Here is a 17,295-nt window from a genome sequence, read left to right on the forward strand (position 1 = left end):
ATAGTTGTTACTGCCAATCAGGTAGGGGAGGGTTTTGAACCTTCCAACATCAACCAATTTGTAGCTGTGTGTGAGAAGAGATTACGCACCTTGCTATGGAGTCCCATATGCCTTTATTTGTACTAGTTTCACTTAAAAGATCTTCACTGATCTTCTCTGCCTTTTTCTGCACCTTTAATGAGAAAGAAGACACAAAATGATTTTGTCAGTGTTTTCATCAGACTGTGTAAAACCTTCCAATATCCTCAATTTGTGACCTGCTGGAGGGCATTTTATTGTATGTTGTATGTTGTATGTTAACGTCTAGTGTTCTGATAAATCTAATACTTTACAATCCTCTAAGAAAAACACTTACTCTGACTTTGATGATCTTACTGTGGAAACTGTTCAGCACAACTATGACATCACCAGCGTCTGCAGGAGAATCGGTTCCGTCGTGCCTTAAAAAGTGGATAAAGAGTATGAAAAGACTGAGAGTGAAAATCAATGATTATGAAATCTGCAGCTAGTTAGTCTAACACAGAAGAAGCCCCATTTGAAGACTAAAACTTATCAACAGACTGGAGAATAAAATGTATAAAGTCAAAATTAAATTATTTACCAAATCATAGCAATTCAATACAGCAATAAAAAAACATGTAACTTATACTGATCCAACTTAATTCTTCGTTGGTTATGATCATTTTCAGCATTCTATTTATGTAGTGCTGCCTAGATGATTCAGCCTTATTAATATTAACACAGAGAGAGATACTCTTTATGTCAAATCCCAAATGTATAGCTAAGCCACAGACATGACAATTATAAGACAAAATAATTTAAAGTTGACTTAGTTTTTGAAGAATCTTTACAAACCTTATGAATCTCAACTGACTGTGCTACCATACAACTTTAAATTCTACAGGTGAGTAAAAAAGCTTCTTATGACAGTCCAACTGAAACCACAAACGTTATCCCCTTTTGCAATCAACAATTATTGTCAATAAAAATTTCAGATTTACTGGTAATATTTCTTATTACTAAAAGAAAGTAAAAAATATCTATCAGAAATGCTCCGAGCCTCTGAGTAGGTGGGCCAGTGCATGCGTTTGATTGACAGGTGAGCTGGCAGTGGCACAGATATACATGGTAAACAAACAGAGCGTTTAGCAGTGGAATTGAGGAATAAGGACAAGACCATTTAATATCTAATACCAACCAATGCTGATGTGTTACAGCTGACTAGCTATCTTCAGGCCAATCACTTCAGGCTGTACATTAATCATTGCTAATTGCAGCAAATAGTTATAATGCCGCTTTTTATATAACATATATACATTAAATAAGCACTTACAGGACTACTCAACCAATCGGTCTGACTTAGATTTCAGTGTTAATAGTGTGCATGAGTCCACCATTTAAGCGAAATACATTTTTTGTGGAGCTTGGTTCCGATTTTTAGCCATGGCAACAGTGTACAAAAAATATACAGTATGGGCGCCTCTCATGAAGGAGGCAACAGCAGCTAATGGACCGACCACTGACAGACAGTGAGAGCACACACTTAAAAGCCGATTCTGGGACAGCTGCCAGGGTCACACTCTGACCATATTCATTACCTTCCATCATCATTAAGAATCACCTTACCATTATTTTATCCATCACTACTTCCCAGCCATGCTGTATATACTGGTAGATTTAATGAGAAAGTCTGTACAGTATTGATTGCGTAACACTGGCCTTTCACTGTAATTGTTTTAGGACTGATTTGCCCAGTGGAGAATGTGTTTTGGCAGACAGGATCTGTAGGGTCTGATGGCGAAACACCAGAGAGCAAACTTCAGGAAGAGATGAGCAATAGGCCATGATGCACAGCAAACCATTATGACCCCAGTGCTTAGTAAAGGCAAAAAAACTAACCTTATCACTATGATAGATGCCCCCTCCTGGTTGGGCCCAAAGTGCATCCACCCACTCCCCCTATGCTCAAGTGCTGCTTGTGTTTTGCCCCTTCTGCTGTCACAGATGCAACTCAGCCTTTAGGGCTTGTGTTAGAAAGCACCAGAGATCAATCTGTATCCTTGCTCTGAGGAGAGGAGAGCTGGCCATCTCATTCATCGCTGTCAGGGTGAGGCGCCGTGGCAGCACAGGGTGCACGAGGAAAACTCAGGCTCTGGGACCGGAGAGCACAGACGCTCCCACTAGACTCTGATCGGCCACCTAACCAGAGCAGAGTGCCGCTAACCACAAGAATAATGACACTGCCAAGGTGAAAAATGACATCACCTCTTAGCTTCACCTGGAGGATTGGGGCATAAATCTTGTTGTCTGATATGATTCCAGAGGAACCAAGGGCTGTATGTGTCCTAAATCTTATGTGAGGATAGCCAGAGAGTACAATATCTGTGATTGTAGGGACATCTAGCTCCACAGCACTACAGCTGCCCATGACTGGTTGGGATTTGAGCCATTATCACAACCTGGCAGTGAGGGATTATCCTTCTTTATAATGTTACATAGAAATTATATACTGAGCTCCTTTGAAAAATAAGAGTTTGATTTGTTTTAGATAAAAGTAGAAAGTACCACAGTATATTTTCTTTAAAGTAAAAGTGCCGAATTAAAAGAATACAAGGCATGGAAAATTGCACTTTGTCAAAAATGCATCAAACCAACCAGAGCACAATTTTCGCTCTGGGAAATTAGACAACACCAACGCACTCTGTCTAGTATATGCAGCCTTTGAAACCTACACCATCCTAACTAAAACACATTCTGCTGCTGATATTTTGCAGTCTGAGGTGGATGGCATGGCAGGTGACCAGCTGAATCATCCCTCCACTCTGTCTTCTCTTTAATAGCACCCCTCTCCTCCTACTTGTCTCTCTCCCCTCTGCGGTGAGCAGAACTCCCTGCACTCATCAAAACCTTGAGCTGCTACAGTGTCAGCAGCTCTCCATGTTACCATAGTGATGGGTTTCATAGCTACCGGTATGAAATGGAGAGGTAGCTGAAAACAACCTTGATGCTGAGCTACTGATGAAGCCGCCTAATTAGCATCATTACCTAAATTTAATTTTTTTAAATATATTAATATCTGTAAGGAATGAGACAGGAAAGACTACAATGGCATTAAAAATAGTCTGTAAAATCAACCAAAGACTCCACCATAACTGTCCCCACAACAGACTGGGAAAAACATCTATCTATTAATATTGATGCAACCCTCTGAAACAAATTTGCAATAACATCATCTTGATGACCAGCAACCCCAGATTACAGCTCATTCAATGTAAGACACAGAACACACATAACTCAACAGAGAATGCACTTAATGGGTTTCACAAACACCGACATATGTCTCTAATGCACTCTCAATACCACAGACAACTTCTTTCACACAGTATGGCTTTCTACACCATCTTATGGAATAACAATAACTATCATCTCCCGAATCAAGGCTCACAGCATCCCAATTTCCCCTTCCCTCTGCCTGTTAGATGACCTCACACTCATCAGTAACCTACAATACCACAACGCCATACTTACACCTTGACCATTACAAAAAGATTTTTTTTGTTTGTTTGTTATTATATATGTGTGTGTGTGTGTGTGTGTGTGTGTGTGTGTGTGTGTGTGTGTATATATATATATATATACACACACACACACACACACACACACACACACACACACACACACACATATATATATATATACACATACATACATACATACATACATACATACACACACACACACATTGCCTTTGCTCTGGAGTGGCGACACCTTGTAAATACACAAATTGAATAAAAAAATGAAAAAATCATTGAACACTGGTGAATACTCACGTGAGAATGTGATAGATATCCTCTGATCTCCCTTTACGTAGTCTCAGGATCCAGGCACCAGGATTGGCTTTCAGCTGGAAATATCCCTGTTGTGGTTGAAACAGCATGAGTCTGAGTATTTACTGTAAGCATACAGTTCACACTTGTTTTCTCAGCCATGGCCCTAAACAATTTCTATTCCAAGTAGCTACTGATGATATCCGTGTCATCTATCTAACACAGAGCAAGAAAATGGCTCTAGTATTGAGTAGAGAAGGTTGCTGACCAGGTTAGCCATGACAATAGTGTCATACATGAGCGGGTCCCGACTCATGCCCAGGGTAAACTGCAGTCCACGGGGAGGCTGGCCGGTTGACAGGTCAAAGCAGTGGCCCTCCAGCAAGAGGTGCTCCAGCTCATACTCTGCTGTCACAACCCCGGTCACCTGGAGTGAGACCGCAAATTACAGAGGACAAAAAACAGCGGGGGACTGGTTAATAGAAAGAGCCTCTGCCCTAATTAAGTGGCGAGAATGATAAGATCGTAGTCATGACATGAAGGAGCAGGATACCTCCTGCAGGTGGATGTTGTCCAAGTCATGGGGGCTGCGGACAGCCTGCACCATCCAGCTCTCTGGTGTGATCATATTAAGGGTGAGAAGGGGAGATTCTGGGAGCTCTATGAAGCGGGCAACTGGTCCTGGAGACACCGTGTCGTTGGCCAAGAAATTCACATCAGACTCCAAGACAAAGCGGTAAAAGCTGCGAAGACAGAGATTATCAAAATTTGCTTGCCCATTATCTGCAAATTAACATACCATCTAACGACAGAGTCGAGAATTGAAAGCCCTAAAATGGTGGATATCTTACAGGACTTTTTGCCACCGGACTGAGTCAACAATTCTATCCAACAAACGAATTGCCCTCTTCAGCAAGCACTAAAATGATGACATTGTTGTGCAACAGTCTCCTTTCTAGGACAGAAGAGATGGGCTCTGTTGTGACAGCTGGGTATATACAATCTCTTCAAAGTGAGGAATCTAATACTATTACTGCCAGTGTTCCTGCTCAGCCAATAACAGAAATATGTGCAGTAGTCTGTGCACCAGAAATGTTCCCTTTCTCCATTATTACTCAGAGTTGTCACAGAGGCTAGCTCCAGGCTAATCTTTATGCTAATTGATTTTCTTCAATGTGCCCTCTGACACCGAGGAGTCATAATGAGTGTAGATAACGTGGCAAACGATAAACATTACCAATACTGATTGTTTTTATTTAGGATGCCTTTTTATCCTCAAAGGTACATCATCACATTTGTTATTCACAAGGAGATTGCTCAAAAGTTCATTCCCGCCGCAGCAGCCGTGTTTCCGAGGAGCAGAACAGAGCAGTTACAGAGGAGCTGCTGACTCCAGGGTGAGATGGGAGCTGCTACCACAGCACAGGAAGGTGGAGAGGGAAAGGTTGTAGTTGAGGAGGAGAAACGCAGTACACCAGGGGAAACGCGCTGTTTTCATTCAATTGGTTCCAATTTGTAAGATGACCAACTCTCCAGAAGAAGAAAAGTGAGAGAAAGAAGACCAGCTGCCCTGTGGTCTCTGCCGCGGTCTTGCCACTATGAGAAGTAAACCAGTGATTGAAATGAACCCACTGACACAAAAAAGGATTCATGTGTGTCCACTGACAGCAGTATCTCCACAGGTGGACTATAGGATTACCCAGCTTAGGGCTCTGCAAGGGACATCAAGCAGGGAAGTTGTAACTTTGTGATTACAAAACTCGTCTGCTGTTTTAAACTAGACGGCATCCCCTCATGATGAGGATCTTTATGAAGAGATCAAAAGATAGAACAAAGCTCCATTGTAGAATTTTTCACAATGTTTTTTTTTTTCTTTATTAAATTCATTAATCCACCAAAGCAAATGTTTCCAAGAGTTCTTGAGCAACACCAATTGCTCAACAAATATTATCTTACCAGGTGTTCAAATTTCAGCTTTTAAGAGTCTGTCCTCAGTGGCTGAATGTGAGGATGGTGCACTGTGGTATACTGGACTAGTGGAGCAGCTAGAAGCAGCTTGATTGCAGACATCCAGCTTATTTATCTCTCATGTGAAAATATCATGAAGCCATTTGTGTCAATTACAGGCAATATGGGGGACAAGAAGTGCGGCTTGTGATTGATTTGTGGGGGAAGAGTTATTTCCATCAATTTGATTCCAGCTGGTCTCTGACAGAGGTCAATAAAGGTCATTCTGTAAAATGTCTGTCCAAAGTGAGGGTTAACTTCCTGGAAAATGTCTCTCATTTGGTGTTGGAAAAAAAACACTTGAGCTATTTCAGTACACTACCACAACAAACAACTCAACCCATTGTGGAGCAAATTAAAAAAAGAAAACACCTCAAATTACATGATGACTAAAAGTCAGTATGTGTTGTGAATGTTGATGGACTTTTGAATAAATATTTTAAATAATGAATTTTTATTATTTTGTTGTTTTTACCGCATGGCTTGAACCACAACAGTGCAAGCCGTAAGCAATTTGCCCAGAGATGCAAGGGGAGGCCCAAAGCAATAAGGTGGTGTTATTAAGCAGATTGCATCTGTGCAGTATAATCTTACAAAGGGAAAGAGCGAGGCAGAGATGCTAAGTCTGCAGCAGTCAGAGGATACACAAACAAGCCAAACAGGAAAATTTAATTACTGTTGGAGCGAGAACGTACCTCTTGAGGGGCATCTCGGACAACTTGGCCCTGCAATTCATAAACACCTGCAGTCTCACATTGACCACTTGACCGAGCACCTGCAGGAGTCACACAAGAACAGACCCAGTTAGAAATCAGGAGCAAAGTAGAGCCCAGCCCAGCAGAGAGGTACAAGACACACATCAGCCTTTCACTGAACAATAGGAATGAAGGCAGCTTCTAGTTTCACTGCCCATTACTCTTACTATACAAAATTTTAAGTGGTTCTTAAATGACAAAGCACACCTATCCATACATAACATCTTTCATGATATAACAGTGGTCAAATGAGCCAGTGGTTATGAGCGAATTGATCTGCCTTCCTTAAAACCAGCTGATGCTGACATGGTGGCATAATTAATTTCTAGTGCACACTACAGTACACTACTGAAAAGAGTGCAGTGCAAACAACAGCTACTGAAGGCTGGTCTCACTGGCTGTCTGTAAAGGCACGGTGAGTCATATTTTCATACTCACCCAAGTCAAGTTCTTCACCAAGTCTCTAGCAAGATGCAGCAGACAGCTAATGGGAGGACCAAGGAAGCTGTTTCTAAATAACCTTATCTCTTCAAACGCTGAATAAGCATATTTGTTTTAGGTCACAAAGAATAAATTTTGGACTTTTTTCTATTTTTCTGATCAATTTTACTGACTCAAATACTTGAGGTGTTAGAAGGTTCAGTATCTTTCAACAGAAACAAAATCCCACCATGAAACACGTGATGATAGCATCATGTGAGGACAAAATTCAGTTTTTTGCACCTTGGCAAGCTTTGTGTTTCTGTGCCCTTCCTGTCAGTGAAAGTGATTTTTAAAGTGTCCTTGCTGTATCAGGAATCAATGGAGAAGAGAGCAGAGGAATTCAAGAGAAAATGCAGCTTACAATCAGCAGGGGGGACATCTTCTGTGCCTGCCTAGTGAGGGGGTCGACAATGGCAACGACATCATAGAATACCTCTTTTTCACGTGGGGAGAGACGGAGCACGCTGAGGAGGAGAACAGCACACCAAAGCAGATTCAGCAACAAAAGGTTATACAACCCTTATTCAGCAGAACTGCAAATCAAAAGATTTGCCTTTCTGGACTGCTTGAAATGATGGCGTAGCGATTTTCAGATCTGTTATAACAAAAGGAGAGTAAACACTTTCCTGTGCAACTGCAGCACCAATAGGACAGTAAACAGAGAAAAACAAAAAACATTGCCTACCTGTGGCTGTCCTTGATGAAGTGGACATCCCTCCTGACCTCTCCTTTGGGGGCTGCAGTTAGGAGGGCATCAACTTTCATGACTAAGTCACTGGCGCTTTGAAAAAAAGAGGTATAGCAGGGTCAGTCCATCATTTATTAATGCTACGTGTTAGGAGAGATGTCAAACGGAGCTCACATAATGTGATGTCAACCTCTTAACAAGGTCGCTTCATAAATCCGTTAACACTACTGTACCTGCAAACTCAAACTGATAACACTTGATATAGCACACATGTTCAAGATTTTTTTCATTTAAGGGGAAAAAAAGAGGAATGTTTATTTATAGAGCCTTTAAGACAAACTCAAGACATGGCATTAAGAGAAAAGTGGTAATCCTCTAATGATAGGGCATACTCAAATGTTTATCACAGACATTTAAAGAAAGAAGGAAGAGACATTTTTTCCCTCACATAACAAGGCAGACAAATACAAACATACTGCTTTGGCTTCATCCCCATCTGTTTAACTTTGGCTTTGACTTTCTCTGCAGAGCTGCTCAGTGTAATCTTCTCCAGCAAGTGGAAATCCTCCACAGTGAATTCTTCCTGATCTTCAAACGGACCAAGGCTCTAACATGAGGAAAATAATGCAGTCAGAACACGACTTTTCCAATTCTTATCTTAGCATGTATTATTTACTACTTGCCAAGGGGGTGTTAAATGTAATGTGATTGTAACACAGTGTTTTATCCACTTATAAGGCATAGTATTCAGTGATAGACAGTGCCTTTGTTTTCCTGCTTTCTATTTTAGGAGTAGAGTCCTGCCACTGCAGCAGAGGAATGTAAAATGATATTAATTGTAACTGCCATCTCAAAGGCTGGCCTCTTCATCCGTGGCTGCCAGCATCACTGCTGCTGAGACATCAGTCATCAGCTCTGTACACACACACACACACACACACACACACACACACACACACACACACACACACACACACACACACACACACACACACACACACACACACACACACACACACACACACACACACACACACACACACACACACAGCAGTTTGTGCCACCTGTGACCTTTGAGAAACAGTCATGCTGATTTGACAATACTAAGGAAGCACTCAGAAAACACAAGAGGGACAATTCACCAAAGTGCAGCAGCTTAGAGAATCCTACAGCAGCAACATTTAACCAATGCTTTACCTTTATGACAGAATTTCTGCATTAAAAGTTGAACAGACCATATTCTGTTCAACTTTTTATGCAGAAATTCTGAAGTAACTGAGAAGATGCTAACTGAACTGTGTTGGAGCTGAAGCCCACTCACCCTGCCGTTGCTGATCACTGCTCGCTGTCCAGGACTCAGTTTCAGGACGTCTCTACAAAACAGCTGCTGACTACGGATAAAATCCACTTCCAGTGTATTGAACTTTTTCTCAAAGGCATCTTCGTCCATGCCCTGGAGCAGAATAACAAAAGTTTGTTTAGGCTGTTAGATAAATTGATTACCTTGTTGCCTCACACATTTCTGAAGAATTTGTGATGTACTGCAAGATTCAATAGACCGGCTCAAGGACCTTTTTCCCTTCACAGCCTGTACAAAACAAAATCTGAGTGATGCATTAGCGAAGAAATTATGTATGTTAGGCAAAAAAAAAAAATTCACAATATCACTGATGCCTCGCATCAGCGCAATTACTGCAGCTTTCAAATATAAAATATTTCAGCCAGAGGACCAAGCTGTAAGAAATGCACGTGTGAAAATTAGATTAATCAATTTGTAATTAATATAACAAATTCTTAATTAAGTCTCTGCCATTTTTGTCTATAACAAATTAGGTGTGGGAGTGTGGAGGGTTTGTGGAGTCAGGTTATTAGTTTCTCCAACATCTCTCCTCAGGAGAACAGGTGAAATACCAATAATGTCAGCACAATCCAGTCAGCAAGTCTGTCTGGCAGCCAATAATAAACTCATATCCCTTGACTCTGGGTCTCAACTCACACAGCCACATCCTACCTATCTTTCCGTTGCTATTTGCAGCCTATTCTCTCCCCATTGTTTAAGGGTGGTATAATTGAAGGGCAGTTTGTTATGGTTGGTCCCAAATGTAACCTGTGCTGTGTGAGATGGGAGCTCTCCTGTCAGCTGATTTGTTGATTAGTGCCTGGGAATTTGTTTTCTTATGTGTAATGCTTTGTGGGTGGATACTGCACACTACAGCATGGAGAACACTAGTGGCCGTAGACTGCTTACAGCAGCAGAGTGATGGTCAGGCTTGGCTGAACACATGAGGCTCACACAACCATGAACGGTGAGCAGGAACTCCGCTCATTCAGGTCCTGGAGACCAGGTATCCACCAGCACTTTTTAGTTAAAGATTCAGGGCGTGGAGCCCGCCTTGTGCTGGCCCCTGTGACAGATCAAGTGGAACTGACAGTGAGTAGGCTGCTTGCCTAGGCATCCACAGGCTGTGGAGCATCATGCGTGCTCTAAATGTATTCTGTTAGCTGATGTTCAGGAGAGGAATGAGAAGATGGGCTCATCAATCACCATTTTCCCTGACTGTACACTTGAATCAAGAAAGCAGTGGCAGACAAATCTCTGCAAGTGGTTACATTCAACCTTTGTTTTCCTCGTTTTTGCCGTCAAGCTCATCAATTCTGCCTCAAACTGTTCTCAATTATATCACTGTTGAATTACATTCCTCCCATTTAACCGACACACCTTTCACTGACACAATCAAGGGGACCGACCTAAAATCTAGTAATTAACCCCCCAAAAAATGAATTACTTACTTTCAACACAGTAACACTCACACTGTAATCTCACATATCTCTTGGGCCTGGATGACATGACACTATATACCATAAGACAATATGAATGTATCAGCTGTTTGCCATACTGTTTATATTTAGGTACCTATCCCTTTAATATCTCTGGTTGTATTAGTCCATGGCAGGCAGTGTTGCAAATCAGTGAGCAGCACTGTTTTATGGCTGAATTGGATTTATGGGATTTTGCATCAATGTGATGAAGTACTGTACTTCTTACACTGGTTCAGCCTAAAACAGAGATTTCCATCTAGTTATTTTATATCTAAATGGTTTATAAACTAATTTTACAGAAAATTGACTCTACCACAATATATATCAATATCATAATATAAAACTACATACACCATGACAGAAGATTTTATCCACATCTACCACTCCTAATATCTATAAATAACTGTGATGGAATCTAGCTTGTCAGTTTGATAGGTTTTGTGTCACAAACAATACTTTTGCATTGTTCCTATGCTTCCTTGTTTGCGTCTTCTGACATTTTCCTGAAACGTCAGAAATGTGGTGGTAGGAGATTCCCACATATCGTACTTCCATCTATTTGATCGAATAATAAGAGAAGAAGAAATTTGACGCCAGTTTTCGGCGCTTGACCATTTTTAAAACTCGGTACTACGGACATATTTTGGTCGGTATCAATGAAGTATTAAGGTGGAATACCTAAAGTACTGCAATGCAGTAAAGACAGGCAAATTAGCACAAATTTATGTCATATGAAAATAATGACAATTCAAGACCTCATCTAGTCTCATATCACAATATAATTAGAAAATCAATATACTGTAAAGCTGTACCCAAACCTCAGGAGACACACTTCTACTTTGACATAATTGCAAAATATAGAGAATCGAAAAGCCTTCCATTTGCTTGAAACATGAAAAGATTTAACTGATGACTGATTATCTCTGAACTGACAAAAAGCAGAACTGCGTTACTGAATCCCTCCTTTACCTGCATCAGTAAGTCCTTCATCTTGGTCCCCTGTTGGAGGAGCTGGTTGTTCTCCTCTTTCAGGAGTTTTTGCACAAACTCTGCTGCAGCCTTATTCTTCTGGGTGAGGAGAGAGGCCCAGATAGCCCTGTACAGCACAGTGTTGTCTTCGCTGGGCTTTCCGCTGGGGTTATCTATCACCCCCACACGCACTCCAGGGCTGGCCTTCTGCTTCCACACACACACACACACACAAACAGAGCTGTGGTATATATTCACACAAAGATCACACATATTTTCATATTTCCACAGACTGCAGGTGTCACAGAGGGAGAGCACTGGGAGGAGAGAGTGTTGATTGCTTAAAAGCAACAGTAAAGGTTTCTCCTATTCTGCTTATTCTACCAGCAACAAATCTTTTTTTTTCACGACAAAGACAAAATGCCTGCTGGCTTGTATTCATGATTTTTGTGAGAGCACACATGCAGAAAATTCATTTTCAGAGTAAATTTACTTAGTTTTAGGTCATAAGGGCCTGCCCTTGCAATCGGTAAAGAAGTATCTCCGTGTGCTTCATCTCTTCTGCTTGTATGTGAGGCATAGATTTACAGCGGATGAGTTTTGTAGCTGTAGGAACACCAGCTGCAAGATTTGTGTCAAAGACAGGTAAATGTGAAAAATGTTATTGATTGAGTCAACATTCGTTCCTTCTAAGAATTTAAGGCTTGTGATATATTGTCAAGTCTTGCCCTGGTGTTGGGTTTAGTTATTAATTTCACTACAATAAGATCGGTATTTATGTTTTTAACGCACAATAAACAACAAGGCACATAAACACATGACATAGATGTCAATTTACAGATTACGACTTCCAAAGGGCTCCATTATAGAAACTAAATGATGGGCTGAAAGAATGGGGAGAGGTGAACAGGAAAGAGAGTGAGTGATACTCACCACATGTTTCAGAGCATTGAGCAACAGTTTTCTTCCAGAGACCTTCTCAAAATCACCGGCTATCCACATGGTCACAGCACTCATCCCATCCTCACCTAAGGTAAAAGAGCAACAACTCTACAGTACTTTAAATACGTTTGGTACATATCACATGACATTTCAAACCAGTCCACCCTGCCATCAGCTGCAGCTTTCCTGGGGATTTTATGATAACCGGATATGTAACCAGTGGGGGGCAAATGTATTTTTGAGCAATTTTCTATCTTAATGTCAACCTTAATGCTTATGTGGCATTTAGCAAGAGCTGCTAATCCTTTAAATTGGTTAGGTTATGCTCATACACTGACAATCAGATGAGAAGTGAGAAGGATTAAATGAGGTACAGTCGTTACAATGAATGTTCAGTTTGTGTGTGAGAGGTGAGAGGGACATCTGGCAGAGAGCTCAGAATATTAGTGGAGAATTGTGCCACCTGTCATAGTTATATGCCCCCCAGTCAGTCAGTCAGTCGGAAAAGCAGGCAATCAGCCTCCTCAGCTTCACTGAGACAGCTACACTCTGGGCCTGAGCAGTGAAATGCAGCTCTGACGACCGTTTAGACTGTTGGCCGAAAGCCAGTCAGCAGACCCAGCTATTATCTTGCTGGAGGCGCAGCCTGTCTGCTTTAACAAAGGTCAATTTCACGCTTTCATAGATCAGTAAAGCAGTGTAGGATTCATTTTTGTTTAGATCCTGCTCATTTTATAGATTTTCAACAAGTAAATGCAGAATGGTTATTACGGTTTAGATGACAAGATGGAGATGTTTCAATAACTGATTTACTAAAAATGGTGTGTATTCATCTGATATTGTGTTAATTAGGAAACCAAGACATTAAATAATTACCATTATTTGCAAAGTACTTCATTCTCTTAGCCATTACAGCTGTTTTGTCTCTGGAGTCCAAGTATGAAAACATAGTTGTGTCCTCCCAATCATCTACAACTGCAAAGCAAGAAGGAAAAGTTATAGAAAAAAGTTAAAGAAATATAAATATACAGAGACAGCGAATCAATAACGGATAGTTTAAGATTAGCAGCAGCACAGGTCACCTGGGGTGGCAGTGAAGTCGAGGTACTGTCGATCAGTGCTTAGAATAAGAGGGTTCATCCTAGGGACCACATTGGCCTGCTCCATTAGATAGTCCACCACATCTGAGCTCTCGGTCAACTGACCCTGTAGGCATAAGACAAGATGGATGAGAGTGGCGTTACTTTTTGTGTATGCACTATTTCTGAACAGCTTTACCACATTATGTTAAACACACAGTATTAGCTGAGTTTTAATCTATATCCTATACTCTGCTGCTGCAATAAACCATTTTTCACACAGAGATTATTAGTAATTTCATTCAAATTTAATTTAAAACATCATGTGTTTCATATATTTCTTTGCTTTAGTTATCAAAGGTATCAATATTAAACACTATCGAATATCAAGCATATATTAACCCCCAGGCTATAAGCATGGATTAACTGCCATTGTTGCAATTCTCCAGTGTTTGTTCACTTCAATTCACTCATGTATATTAATCAAAATGTTCTACTCCGAGCACAAACAAAGAGGAAGTGTCGTACCATAAAGACAGCTCTCTGAAAGGCAGTGGTGGTGTCCATTATGTGCTGCAGGAGGATGGTTTCCAGCTCGTCTGGGTCCATCTCATCTGGACTCAGAGGGACTCCATTAAATAAAGCCAGCGGTAAGGCACCCAGGCCACTCGTTTTGTAGAAGAGGGCACCGTCCTGGAGCACACAAAACATGGACTGAATCCTTGGATGCTCCACAGCAGTAATTCTTACTTCCAATATACAGAAAGAAACAAGAGCGATATTTCATGTCCTTACCTTTCTATTGTCATCATACTCAGATTCTGCACCTAGAATCCTTTCAGCGTTGGCTTTAGGGAATTTTCTCTTCAGGTAAGCAGTGATTGTATCAACAGACAGTGTCCCCGCTACATCTACTTGGCTGTACAACTGCAAGACAGTGGCAGATCAGATTTGACTATCACTGTCTTCAGATCCCTGCGACTGTCAATAATTTCCAACTCTATTTGTCAGAGCTGATACCAGTGGCAAAATCCCACCGATTCATCTTGTCCAATAATGTCTAAAACCCTGGGATAACACAAGGCACAATAAAACAACCGACTTCTGAGGCATGAAGAGATATGAGCTGGCGAGGAGTGTGCTTTAGTTATTCTTCAAGAAGTGCTTGCTGAAACAACGGAGATTTATATACGTATGAGAAATACTTACTGAGAGCATGGACATAAGAGCCTGGGATAAATCGTACTCGTCTGCAATGTAATTCAGCAGTCGGTAAAATCCAACCCCTGCATCTGAGAAGCCATCAATCTCGTCTTTGGTGTTGACAACAAACACAAATCCAATTCTATAGAAAGAGGGCAAAAAACAAGTATTCAATTTGCAGGTGAAATGAGAATCACTACCTGGTTAAGATTATAAATGCCAAGAGTATAACATATAAACAGCTGTAGAGGTGTGAGAAATATCAGCACCAACCTCAGGGGGACATTATGCTTGTAGAAAAGCTCTGCAAGTTTCACCAGCTCAACACTTTCTTTCCGCACTGGATCTAGGAACAGCACCTAACAACAAAGGCATCCTCATCAAATTTGAACCATAATACATTAACAAATACTCATTACCCGACTTGGATCATAAATTAATTAGAGTTTAGCAGACACAACAATACACAGAGTTCCAGACAGTTCTGATAATCAAAATGCAATGTTAAGAATTCACAGTGTGCTCAGCATGCTCTTTTGTGAGTGTCTTGTCTGACTGTACTGACTGATATGTTAGGAAATCCAACACCCCACAATTTGACAAAAAAACATTTAATGTAGCAGAGTCTAGCAGAGAAGAATTTCATAGGGTTCAGTTAAGTAAGTCGAGGTAACAACTGAACTACAATGAAGACCTTTCTCAATTCCATCCCCGTCATCCCTCAGCATTTCTGGCCTTCAGGGGACTCACCAGGTTGAAGAAATTGCGCCGGATCTGCCGGATGACTCCAGGAAAGGTGGCTCTGAGGAGCTCCTGTACACCTGTTGGCCAGCTGCGGTACATTGGGTCATTCTCTATGTCATTTATCCACTAGAAAGTATATGACAAAAAGAAGGCTTGTGTGAAAATGATGCTATTTAAGTACAAGCAACAGAACAGCAACTCTGAAACAGGTAGAGATTAGGTACCTCACTCAAGAACAATTCTGACTGATAGAGTGGTGTTTTCTATATTATGACTACATTTCTTTATGGTTACAACGTCATATATATCAAGTACTGGCTTTTGCATTATCTGAGGGTTTTTTGTACATTACAAATGTGTTAGTGGGGTCTATAAACATGTACACTTATTATAAAGCTCTATTACCCACCATCAGAGAAAGCTATTAGACATGGCTTTTTATGATAAATGACGAGAATCATAGCTGCAAAATGATCCATCATCAATCACCAATCTGGCACTAACAGTGTTCTTTCTCTCCGTAACTTACAGCACAAGCCCACCAACAGTGCAAACTTTTGCCTCAATAGCATATAATCATTATCTCTTACACTCTCGCTCTCTCTCTCTCTTCCCCTGTGTGTCTCTCTCAAACACACATACTGTACATACTCTCCATCTTTAGAAGGTGAGGTGCAAGCTGAAATGACAGACCTCTTGATTGAATGCAGAGAGGCTTAAAATCTTCATTTCTTTGGCATTTTTTTTAGTACCTAGAATATTAAAATGGCCAGAGGGGCCAAAATGAAAACTTGCAAGATTTTTATTTGATAGCTTCCCAATTAATAACTAAAGTTTCTGGCAGGCTTGAGACTGTTGCAATAGCCTGACGAGTGATGCACAAATTCCCACCCTGGTGCGAGTACACAAAGAAGAAAAAAAACCTGCAGTGTTGATCTGGGCCAGAGGAGTAATGCTTTTGGACAGGACTCACCATTATAGCTGGATGTCTGATATCTAAGGCATAGCTGTTATCCACAGCATTCACAGGTAACTTCAGCAGCTTGCCCTGATGTTCTCCTTTTATACCTAGGTTATGAAGCCCCTCCAAGACCCTGGCCTCTCCCCTGAGGATGTCCAAAATGCTGTAAATACAAAATCACAGGTACGTTTTTTATACATATTAGCTGAGTGGCAGTGGCTTTGTGTCTGATGTTGTTGCAACAGGATTACAGAGCCAATGCATAGTTCTGAGGCTTCCTGGGGAGAGCACAGGCAGACCACTGCTCCCTCCTGCTGGGTTCCTACCTGAAAGGGTTGTGAATGTCCAGATCAATGTGCAGTCCGTTGATGAAGAGCTCCCCGTCTCCCGGGTGAACACCAATGGTCTCACTGAGATGCTGAACGAACAAGCTCAGAGTGTTAGTAAAATGCCAAAACCCCTAAATGAGCGATTCTACCTTTAAAGTCTGATCTTTTGACAAGAAAAGATGTACACAGAGACAGCAGTAAGTAGAAGAGATAAAGTGTGCACAGAGACTAGGAGAAAAGAAAGAATAAAATGTCTCATTTGATGTTGTTATGGAATTTATTTCAGATAAAGATTAGAAACTCATTCTCTCAAATAAAACTTGTGCAATGGCTAAGGATGTCATCAAAGAAAACCTCCTGTACTATCATGTGGAAACGCTGCTTATGATATCGCACCTTTTGGTTCTCCTCAATTTCTTTTCTCATTTCCTGCTTTACGGCCACTCTTGTCAGTGATCTGTGGGAACAGTAAAACATGTACAGTCACC

General features: G+C 41.0%; 1 protein-coding gene across 1 annotated transcript in view; it reads right to left on the reverse strand.

Moving 5' to 3' along the window:
- uggt2 (UDP-glucose glycoprotein glucosyltransferase 2) overlaps positions 1-17,295 on the reverse strand; it is a 37,073-nt gene that overhangs the window by 13,725 nt on the left and 6,053 nt on the right. Inside the window, exons 10-31 of the mRNA XM_070914493.1 lie at positions 17,204-17,264; positions 16,805-16,896; positions 16,491-16,641; positions 15,524-15,643; positions 15,047-15,132; positions 14,780-14,915; positions 14,366-14,497; positions 14,099-14,263; positions 13,574-13,697; positions 13,368-13,466; positions 12,483-12,577; positions 11,550-11,756; positions 9,082-9,213; positions 8,237-8,367; positions 7,758-7,853; positions 7,434-7,536; positions 6,530-6,609; positions 4,381-4,570; positions 4,096-4,254; positions 3,831-3,916; positions 356-440; positions 90-172 (exon numbers count right to left, since the gene is read on the reverse strand). Of these exons, the coding sequence (XP_070770594.1) occupies positions 90-172; positions 356-440; positions 3,831-3,916; positions 4,096-4,254; positions 4,381-4,570; positions 6,530-6,609; positions 7,434-7,536; positions 7,758-7,853; positions 8,237-8,367; positions 9,082-9,213; positions 11,550-11,756; positions 12,483-12,577; positions 13,368-13,466; positions 13,574-13,697; positions 14,099-14,263; positions 14,366-14,497; positions 14,780-14,915; positions 15,047-15,132; positions 15,524-15,643; positions 16,491-16,641; positions 16,805-16,896; positions 17,204-17,264 (2,613 nt within the window). The remainder of the gene's footprint in view (positions 1-89; positions 173-355; positions 441-3,830; positions 3,917-4,095; positions 4,255-4,380; positions 4,571-6,529; positions 6,610-7,433; positions 7,537-7,757; positions 7,854-8,236; positions 8,368-9,081; positions 9,214-11,549; positions 11,757-12,482; positions 12,578-13,367; positions 13,467-13,573; positions 13,698-14,098; positions 14,264-14,365; positions 14,498-14,779; positions 14,916-15,046; positions 15,133-15,523; positions 15,644-16,490; positions 16,642-16,804; positions 16,897-17,203; positions 17,265-17,295) is intronic.

The sequence above is a fragment of the Enoplosus armatus genome, chromosome 11 (genome assembly GCF_043641665.1).
Source record: "Enoplosus armatus isolate fEnoArm2 chromosome 11, fEnoArm2.hap1, whole genome shotgun sequence".
NCBI lineage: Eukaryota > Metazoa > Chordata > Actinopteri > Centrarchiformes > Enoplosidae > Enoplosus > Enoplosus armatus.